Source organism: Populus euphratica, unplaced genomic scaffold, assembly GCF_000495115.2.
Source record: "Populus euphratica unplaced genomic scaffold, PopEup_1.0 scaffold499.1, whole genome shotgun sequence".
Lineage (NCBI taxonomy): Eukaryota > Viridiplantae > Streptophyta > Magnoliopsida > Malpighiales > Salicaceae > Populus > Populus euphratica.
In genome coordinates this window covers 46,551-57,251 of record NW_011500376.1, presented here as the reverse complement: position 1 = coordinate 57,251, position 10,701 = coordinate 46,551, and the positions used below count along the sequence as shown (strand labels likewise).

At 33.9% G+C, this 10,701-nt stretch overlaps 1 protein-coding gene across 3 annotated transcripts; it reads left to right on the top strand.

Moving 5' to 3' along the window:
• Positions 1–1,984: 1,984 nt before the first annotated feature.
• Positions 1,985–9,989, top strand: TGH (SWAP (Suppressor-of-White-APricot)/surp domain-containing protein). 3 transcript variants are annotated; one of them, XM_011010651.1, is made up of 16 exons: positions 1,985–2,267; positions 2,343–2,433; positions 2,500–2,594; positions 2,693–2,796; positions 3,270–3,331; positions 3,426–3,500; positions 3,650–3,804; positions 4,273–4,348; positions 4,459–4,545; positions 4,695–4,772; positions 5,304–5,448; positions 5,693–6,185; positions 6,405–6,689; positions 6,770–6,898; positions 7,797–8,009; positions 8,958–9,989. In XM_011010651.1, exons 1-16 carry the CDS (start codon positions 2,133–2,135, stop codon positions 9,630–9,632), a joined length of 2,898 nt encoding a protein of 965 aa, XP_011008953.1. In that variant the 5' UTR covers positions 1,985–2,132; the 3' UTR covers positions 9,633–9,989. The 3 variants fall into 3 exon arrangements, with proteins under 3 accessions (XP_011008953.1, XP_011008954.1, XP_011008955.1); XM_011010652.1 differs by having other exon boundaries at positions 2,201–2,267; positions 2,348–2,433; XM_011010653.1 differs by lacking the exons at positions 1,985–2,267; positions 2,343–2,433; positions 2,500–2,594; positions 2,693–2,796 and adding an exon at positions 2,806–3,078.
• The last annotated feature ends 712 nt before the right edge of the window (positions 9,990–10,701 follow it).

Sequence of the window (10,701 nt, the reverse complement as noted above, 5' to 3'; positions counted from 1 at the left end):
AGTGTTCCGGTTTGGATTGCATCGACATCTCTTTTCTAAGTTTGGCCATCTCTTTATCCTTTCAATTTTAGTTCTTAAATTCATCAATCAATCCTTTTATTTATGTGATAGGCCTGCATTTAAAATGAACATTTACCATAAATTAAAGGTATCTTATATTATTAGATATATTATTATAAAACATGTTTTAGTTAAGGAGTTATTGATACTTCAAGTGTAAAATGATAATATAAAACCTTGATAAAAATACACTTTTAAGTATTAATCAACTAATTTATTATTAGATTGAAAAACTTATTAAGTTATAATTTACAAAGTTATTTTATTATCTTTCTATTTTTTTCAGAACTTATTGATTAAATTATGATGGTTGAATAGTAACAAGTAATTATTAACAATATAAAATGTGAGTATTTTGTTAAACAATTCCCTTTTGAGTTTTTATAACTAATTATTATCAATTTACCTTTTGAGTTTTTATCATTAAGTAATTAGTATCAATTTACACTTAAATGATTAGCTTTTTTTTCAGCTTTCTGGACTCTATTCACACATTTTCTTTTGACGGTGATATATGTTTTTTGGTATTTTGATTTTAGTTTCACTTTCTTTTTCTACTTTTAGGAATTAATGTCATGAATACTGTATCTCATTTAGTTGTTTGTCAATCAAGCAGGAAAAGAATTCATTTTCTTTTACTTATTTTGTTTGTTCAAACTACTTGAGTGAACTTTTTTGTTAAATAAATATTTTTGCTAAATGAAAATGGTACGTTGAATGATCATATTTTTGTTAATTGTATTAAATTTATAATGTTGATACTAAGTAGTGTGTTGTATTATTAAATGTATGAAGTTTGTAAACAAATCTAATATTATTTACAACCTTATGTGTATATGTTTGATGAATATATTCAAATGTTTTGGATCTAAACTCTTTTAGGTTAATTTGTTGTTTAGATGAAGGATTAGCATTGTAATATCTGAAAGTTGAATTTGTTGTTTAGATGAAGGATTAGCATTCTAATGTCTGAAAATTAATTCAATACTATTATATTTCAAATTATTTGATTTTGAACATTTTGGCACCTAATAAATTTTGGACTGACTTGTATTTCAAAAGTTTTATATTTCAATAACTAAATTCTAGACAACTTGTTACAAAATTGGAAGAATAAGTAGCTTAATGAAATTTTATGAGATTATATTGAGTTTTCTTTTTTCTTTTTCATTTTGCAATTATTAGAATAAGAAAGAATTGAGAATCTCTTGAACCTTCATCTTTTTATTTCTACTCATTAGAGAAGTTAGAGTTGTACTCATTTATTACATAGATATCTAACTTTGTAGAATATAGGAAACAATATGAATAATGATTGTATTATTTTATAGTATGTAAACATTATAACATTAAACAAAGTTAATCACTTGTCTCTTGGATTTTATTATGTATAAAATTTAATATATGAATATCATTTACAATCAAAATTAGCCAAATATATTTAACCCATTTAAATCTAAAAATATTTTAAAAAATTAACTTTAAAATTTATAAAAAATCAAGAGATAAGTTAAATATAATTATTTATTAAAACTCCACCAAATATATCTTTGAACATTCCTACAAATAAAAACCAAACACATAAGTTAAATATAATTATTTATTAAAACTTTACAAGTAGAATGTATTATTTTTAAACCTGACTTAAAATATTAATTTGAAATTTGGTTTATTTAAAGTTGGAATCAAACTGAATATTTAAAAAAAATTAAAAAAATTAAAAACTTTATTAAATTAATAGATTAACCCAATGATCTAGTTGATTCGTTAAAACCAGATTAAATATTCAATTGCAAGTTATTAATTATTTTTTATTAAAATAATATTATTTTTATTTATTAAAAAAATTAAAATTAATCTAGTGATCAAAGTAAAAATCTATCATCCAGGTCTAGAGCGGTCGCTCACTAGACCAGGTTTTAAAACACCGGTAGAACGACATGTAGCGTGTAAACGGAAACGAGTTGACGTTTGAGGGAACAGTCCAGTAGTCATGTGCCGGTGGTATTTCCTCTCTCTCCCGACAAATCCCAGGAAAATTCACTCTCAAAAAACCTAACCTCAACATAAGCATGGATATAGACGAAGATGATTTCGTCTTCTACGGTACACCGATAGAGCGTGAGGAAGAGCTCAACAGTCGCAAGAAAAAAGCCGTAGCTGAAGCTTCCGGTCACCTCCGTACGCTTCCTTCTTGGAAGCAAGAGGTCATTTCGTTTGTTTATTTTTAAATATTTTTTGAAAATATAAATTTATTAATTTTAAAATTTAATTTAATTTAGGTTAGAGATGAAGAAGGAAGGAGAAGATTTCATGGAGCATTTACTGGTGGATTCTCAGCTGGTTATTACAATACAGCTGGTTCAAAAGAAGGTAAATCAGTGTTTTCTTGCTTTTTTATTTTTTAAAAATACATAATTTTATTTATAATTTGTGTAGGATGGACTCCTCAGTCGTTCACGTCTTCTCGGAAAAATAGAGCTGAATTTAAACAGCAGAGCATGCTCAACTTCCTAGACGAAGATGAGAAAGAGGTAAGCCTGCACGCGTTTGTGTGCTATTTATAATTTATTTCCTTAATTGACTTTTTTTTATAATGATTATGAAAGCATAATTATTGTTTGCATTTTAGGAATTGGAAGGTCGATCTTTGGGGACGGCGTCCCAGTTTGATACGTTTGGGTTTACAGCTGCTGAAATTGCTCGCAAACAAGCCGAGAAGGAACAGCAGCAGAGGTTTCCTAAGTGCTTGTGATAGTTTTTAATTTTATTTTTTTGTTGGTGATTATTTGTTGAAATAGATTTTCAGTTTGTTTATGCTATTAGTGCATATTGTGAATTCTGAGCACACATATTTTAGTCTCTTTTCATCCTAATAACTTCATCAAATGAATAGCATTTCAAGGAATTTTTTTCCAAGCTTTGTGAATAGAACTGCTGTCTAATTTTGTGAAATTTGGAAAGTTTCCAACAGGTGGATTCATAGATTTCTTTTTCTACTTCTGCAAATAGAATTTGGTAGGTTTATTTAGTGAATGTTTGTTCCATTTTGTTGTTTTCATGTGTATTGTTGTAGTTACCTTATCTATGATTTAACTTACGGGCGTGCACATACATGTGGACATTTCAACCATTTGCTACTTTTTTCTTCATTTTCAATTTCATGTGGACGGCAGTGTGAAATTCTCTTTCTGGATTGCCAAATACAGACCTTCTGCTGTTCCTGGACCTGCTCCTGATGAAATAGTTCTTCCAGCCACAGAGTCTATTGGTTAGTTTTAGCTCATCTTCAATCCTGTTTTCAGTAGAATTACTTCTGATTGCAAATCGAATAATCCTGAATCCACCTTGCTGTTCTTGGGTAGGTGTAAAATTGCTTCTGAAGATGGGATGGAGACATGGTCACTCAATCAAGGATTCACACACAAATTCACTTTACAGTATGCTCTCTGTTCATCTTATTCCCTGTGTGACCTTGTCACTTAACAACTATGGGATGCCTTTAGTGAATTTGGCATCATTAATCATTAATGCTCAGTACGGTAATGTCTAATGTTTTGTATTTTTGCAACCTTTATATTTTACTTAGAGGCTCGTAGAGAAGCAAGAAAAGCTTTCCTAGCATTTTCAACTGATGATGCAAAATCACAGCCTGAAGACTCTGAGCCTGGTGAGGAAGGCCACAAAAGCATTTTAGACCACCAGCCTATTGATGATGGTTTCCCCTCTTCTCAAAGCACACCTGTGAGGATTTCTCCTGTATTATCCTGTATTTTATTTTGGTTTTTATTTTTTCTTTGGATCCTTACAAATTGTTTCTTTGTTATTCCTTTAAGTTTGTGGACTCTGCTCTAAGGTTAAATCCTGAAAGGTGGTCAGTTGAGTGAAGGCTTTTAGCTTGTGAAATATATCATAGAATAAAATGAACTTGTACTTTATCCTCCTTTTTCTCTTCTGTTACAATAAACTGCAAGTACCATCTCCCTTTCTAGGTGAAATTTTCACAGGAACCCCCCCCGGGTTGCTTGTTGTGTTGCCGTCTAAGAACCCTCATCTCATTGATAGCAGAAGAAATGAAAAAGAAATAAGAATCTGATTTTCTATTTTCTAAGAGTCATCCTGGATTTATGTATCATAAGATAATTTGTTTATCTAAGCTGTTGTTAGAGTAGTCTTTCAAAGTTTTATAAAATGGCGTGTCTCATCTTGTAGGTGTATATACTAAACCCAAAGGAGGACACACATGGTTTAGGGTATGATCCTTACAAGCATGCTCCTGAGTTCAGAGGTATCTAAGCTGAACTAGACTAGTTTATATTTAATGATTTGATTTCTATGAATCCTGTTGTATTATAGCAGGGGTTTTCTTTTCTTTTTTTGTTTCTTTATTATTTACAGAAAAGAAAAGAACACGTGTATCTGGAAAAAGAGGGTCTGGGAATAAACAAGCTTTATCTATCAAAGATAGTCTTTTTGGCTTGAAGTGTAAGAAATTTTTTTTGATGAACCACTTTTCATGTCCTTATTTGTAATTCTATTCCTTGCTTTGTGCCTCTGTTTTAACTATTTATTTTAGGTTTCCTTGCTCTGCTTATTTTGAAGGTTGATTTAAATAGTTACTTTTGGTCCATCAGCAGGAAGGGCTGCGCCTGGTTTTGGCATTGGAGCACTTGAAGATTATGATGCCGAAGATGAAGATGTATATGCCACTGGTTAGTATACATTATTTGATTCGAGTAATAGGATCACCTTTGCTGTGTGCCTGTCATGCTAGTTGCTATGAGGATTAAACTACCTATTGTTGGATTAGGGACTGATCTACACCTTCAGTCTCTGGTTATTCATGTTTTGCTTTACTGTTTCTACCTCATCTTTTACAGTGCACTGATAAGAAGTTTAGACTTTTTTGCTTTGTGAGAATTTCATTTTATTTTTTTTATGTTTGAAATATATCGGGGTCTATTTTTCTATTTCACCTTATTTGCTGATCAATTTAGCATTGGGGTATACATATAATACAGTGCGATTCTGGTATTGTTTTATTTCCTACTAACTCCATAAATAGAAAGTTTTCATTCATTCTTACAAGTTCACTTTTCCAATTATGCTTACCTGCATTCATGAGAGATTGGCTCTATTATCGTGCATAAATTCACCATTTCTTTCATCTCATCAGATGTAAATTTCTATTTTAATGTTTTTTGGTACAAAGGTTAGTTTTATTCACCCTACTTCTTGATCAGCTTATGACATTGAAGATACATATATCCAAGAAGATGAAGAGCCCTTGAGATCCAACACTGAAAATAATCCAAAATTGGTTTGGAAAGAGCAGGGTGTTCTACCTGGCTTTAAAGTTGCATCGAATTCTGACTACCAGTTGGAGAGGTAATTGGGAAATCATAGGTTTATAAGGCATACAAATTTGTACATCTATTTCATATTATTTAGTGATTTTGAGGATAAGGAAAATCTGAATTTGAGTTAACTTTTGTTATCATAACCACCGTCAAGTTAATTATCCTTACTGTGTTGTAATAGTATTACTGGATAAAACAATGGACGTCTCATGCACTGACTTTTCTATTTGGGTGTTCCCTTTTCTGCGTTTCAAAATTGAAATTTTCTTCAGATTTGATCCTCCAGTAATTCCAAAGGATTTTTTGCCGCACCATAAATTTTCCGGCCCTCTTGAGTTTGACAAGAAGCCTGCCACTCCCCCTCCCCCTCCCCCGGAGGTTCCTCCTCCAGAGGATGATAATTTGAAAGTCTTAATTGATGGGGTTGCAACTTTAGTTGCTCGATGTGGTAAATTATTTGAAGATCTTTCTAGAGAGAAGAATCAATCAAATCCTTTATTTAGTTTTCTTTTTGGAGGAAATGGTCATGACTATTATTCAAGAAAGTTGTGGGAGGAGCAACAGAAACGTAATGGTCAAAAGAAGATCGCTTTGGATGGGAAATTATCTTCAAGTGTGGACAAGATGACTGTAGAGAGCCGTGGCAAAATTTTAGGGGAAATGCCTTTGGAAAGAAGCTCAAGAGATTTAAGCCCATCCATTGCATCTGTAAATGTCAATCTCCCGTTCAATCTTTCAGATACATTTACAAAGCCTGAATCTTTTGTAAGTGGTTTAATTTCTTCTGCATTCGCATTCCTTTTTTCAAATTCACACACTTTTTACAGTAATAAAGTTTCTTGCAAGCATAAATTGGTGGATCCTTATTTCTTTGGATCAATACTTTGCTCGATGAAGTGGCTATTTCTACAATTGAGTAGAGATTTTTTTTTCCTTTTCTTTTTTTTTTTGTTTTCCTGTTTCTTAATTACTGTCCTTTTTAAGAGTGAGTTCCCAGAAGTAGCAAAACCATTCCAAGATGATCCTGGGAAGCAAGAAAGATTTGAGCAGTTTCTCAAGGAAAAATACCAAGGAGGGATTCGCTTGACAGCTTCTGCTGTAGCTAGCAATATGTCGGAAGCAGCTCGTGCACGTGAGAGATTAGATTTTGAGGCTGCAGCTGAGGCAATCGAAAAAGGGAAACTCAACAAGGAAAACAAACTCCATAGTCAGCAGCTCATGGGGTTTCCTGCCAGTGGAGGGATGCAATTCACTTTTGGTGGACTACAGGTGTATTTTAAGTGCAATAATTTTAGTATATGAGGTAACTGCTTTGGACAATTTGTCTAAACTAGAAGTTTCTGGAACAGCAAGGTAAAGATACTCAGGATGAAGATTTAGCAGCAAAGAAAATTTACCCCAGAAGGGAAGAATTTCAATGGCGTCCTTCATCTGTCCTGTGCAAGCGCTTTGATCTAATTGACCCTTTTATGGGGAAGGTAATCTTACATGCTGGCTTTCTTGTGGGCAATTCATGTATTTAATCCTTAAATGTTAAAATGCAAATGGAAATTTGGATCTTCAATTTCATTGACTCAAATTAGAAATATCATTAACATGCTTGTTTGTGTAGCACAATAAAGCAGGCCTCTTTGGATAACAGTCTTATGTCACCATTACATTTTCAACCATTTTCTTGTCTGGATAAGTGCCTTGTTTAGTTCAATGATTAAAGGGTTGGGCTTGCAGCTAAGAATGTTGCAAGCGTGAAAGTAGTCACTTTTTGTGAAAATGCTGAAGTGGATTGTTTGATTCCCCTTTTGATGACCCTACTTTGATAGCATTTTAACTGAGTAATGAGATTTTTTTTCTTCTTGTTTTAGATATTATGATTTGTTTAGGGCTAGGAACATGATATAAACAACTAAAATGCTGAAGTGGATTGTTCGATTTCCCTTTCCATGACACCCTACTTTGATGGCATTGTAATTGAGTAATGAGCAATTTTTTTTCCTTGTTTTAGATATTATGATTCGTTTGAAGGGCTAGGAACATGATATAAACAACTAATTTTTTTTTGAAGTTCTCTTGTTCTTTGTTTATTGATTATCTTTTTTTTTTGGCTGGAAATTTGCCGTTTTTTGGTGGGTTGGCATAGTGTAATTTGGTTGGTGAGAGCAATTTTAGCCGTCCATTCACTAGGTGGAAATCATTTTCCCTTCTCTGCCTCGGCATTGGATCCTATTTATTAGCAAGCTTTTTTTTTTCATGGTAGATCCATATTTAGTCCAAAATGCATGGTTTGGTTATTGAAGCTGTCAGACTGGGGAAATTTTTTTTTTTTTTAATTTTCACAACTGTGCATTAACTGAGGAGGTATTGTATTTCTATTTACAGCCGCCGCCACCTCCACGGATGAGAAGCAAGATGGATTCTTTAATAGTTACATCAGATTTAAAAGCAATGAAAATGGAGGAAGCTTTTAGTGCAGATAGAAATCAACCTTTGGCTCAATTTTCACCTCAAGAAGTAAGCAAAGATGGAGTTGATAGGGAAACTGAACCCGAGGTTCAAGTTGAAAATGTGGAGAGGCCAGTTGACCTCTACAAGGTATAGTTTTTCTGCTGAATTATACTTATGTTTGTTGACGTGTTCAAGGTTTTGCATCAGGAATGGATACGTGCATGACAGTCTTTTTTAGCTGTGTGGAGCACTTGTCACTGGCACTTGAAAATGGAATACACTTGCAATCCAAATTACTATTCACTGAACACTCTACAGCATGCATTTCTCTTCTCTGCTTGACTTGCAACTTTGACCTAAATATTTCAAATGTGCTAAAAATCATCATTTCATTTCTCTCTTCCCCAAGCATCTGCATCCAAGTGTATGGGAGTCGTTTTCCTTACCTTCATAGGGCCTTCATTATGTCCTAGTTCCTTGCTTGTGCGCAAAGCATCTTATATAGCTCTTAATGTTGTGTTCTATTTAAGCTCTGTATATTGATATTGTGTTCAATTTGCCCATCTCAACTTTGCTCTATACACGCTGTATCTGGAGGCCTGTTTTTCATCCTTAGATGTTCATCGAGCTAATAAGAAAGCAAGATAAAAGCCTTCACTTTACCCCGTAACCCATAATTATTGACTGATTCTCATAAATGAGTTAACCAAGATAAGGAAAAAAAAGTGTTTGAGCACTTTTCATAGTATTATGTTGATACTGTGAGCATAATATGCTGACAATCAGGCAAATGTGCCCCCATCATGTGGAGGTAATGTTAAAGATTTTAGTTCTTTCGTCAAAATAAACTTCTGGTCTTTTTTTCCTGCTCTTTGTTGAGTATATGCTTTCACAGAGTACTTGAAGTGGCATACATTGAACTTGCCAATTATTGTGGTTGAGACCTGCATGTGTGGATGCTTGTATTAATGTGCTTGCTCGTGTTTTCCTGACAATCTTACACCAGCAGCCAATTCAGATTTTCTTTTATTGATGAGCATGCTAAAGAGGACGTGCTGCACTTTTTTCTGGCAATAACATTCATTTTTGGTGCAGGCTATTTTCTCTGATGATTCTGATGATGAGATTGAAGCCTCAAATTTCAACGCAAAGGAGGATCCAGAAAAGAAGATTGAGGTGGCTCACTCAACATTAAATCGCTTGATGGCCGGTGACTTTCTAGAATCACTGGGGAAAGAACTGGGATTAGAGGTCCCTCCTAATCCACCTTACTCAACAAATATTGCCAGGTCTTCTCATCAAAAAGAATCTGCAATTGCCAATGCTGGTAATGATAATATCCTGTCAGTTGAAGAAAAATCATTTTCCATTCCTATTGCCCACGGTGTTTCCCAAGAAGGAAGGGTGGCTAATGATGAAAAGACTGCTAAAAAGGGTGAGTCCCGAAGGGATGAACAGCCTAGGCCGTCTGAAGACAAATCTGGCAGAGTTTATTCAGGAAAGATAGCCCAAGAAGATAAGAAGAAAGCTAAATTGCCTCGTAGTGTCCATAGAAAAAGGAGCAGTACATCATCAGAAGATGAAAGGAGTAGGAAACGGTCTAGGCGACATCGGTACAGTAGTAGTGACTCGTATAGTGATTCATCTAATGATCATCGAGACCGATACCGTTCTAGGTCAAAAGGAAGAAAGAAAAGGTCCTCTCGAGAAAAGAAAAGCAGCAAAAAATATTCTAAACAACGTAAGCATGGAAGCAGGGACTCCCAGTAGATCTTGCTATGGTACTGAAAAAGAACATTCGGAAGCCAAGAGAGAGAGGAGAAATTTGAGGGATTGAACAGTAAACTTCTTTTTCAGTACAATCGAATTAGAACAACCTGCTGGAAAATATGTGGTTTGATGGTTTTGTAAAAGAATCACCTCCTAATAGGAAGTTCATATATCGTCGCCTTTTTGGGGCATCCCTCCCGAAGTACGTCGGATGGGCTACCTCAGATGTGCCTCCATGCTTGTCCTGAGGCTCCATATAAAAAACCAGATCTTTTCGCTGGGAGGTATGATATGGAAGTTAATTTATTGCAAATTGCAATATTGAAGCTAAAATCCAATCAGACATTTTTTTATGCTTACATCGTGCTTAACAGCTTGTCAATAGATATTCTCTGCTGCTTTTGAGAATGCGGCCGACCGCATGGTAGGCCGCAACGAAAGCATTAAAAGCAACAAAATGATTCTGTGGGTGCGGCCGACAGCATTCCCAAACGTAAGCGTCACAGTCAATTAAAGGACATGTTAATTATGCTTTTTTCAACTGCTTTGTGCATTGTCACCAAGTATATTGTGTGGGTGTGTCTTTTTTGGATAAATATTAAAGGGCAGAAATTGTACAGATAACGAGTGGCACACCTTAAGAAGCACAAAAGTTTGTTATGCTGGTTCATCCTATCAGAAATAGCACAAAGATGCAAAAATTAAGCAACAGTTTTTTTTTAAAAAAGACTGAAAAAAAATACGAAGCAAACTTTAAAGACAATGGTTGATTGGTTTTTAATTTTTTTTTAATTGGCTGATTACACATGAACATGTGCTAACTAAAATCTCATAATCAATAAGAGTATTTGATTTTTGAAAGCGTTAAATAAATCTAAAAGAGATGTGAAGAATCTAGAAGTAGTTGATATGTGAAATCTTGGTTTGAGCTATGTGAAATCTTGGATTGAGCTTTACCAAATGAGATTGGATGAGAAAAATCTAAAAGAAGTTGAGATGTGAAATCTTGGTTTGAGCTTTACACATAAACAATATCCTTACAAATATCATGTCAGAAAAGGTTAACCAA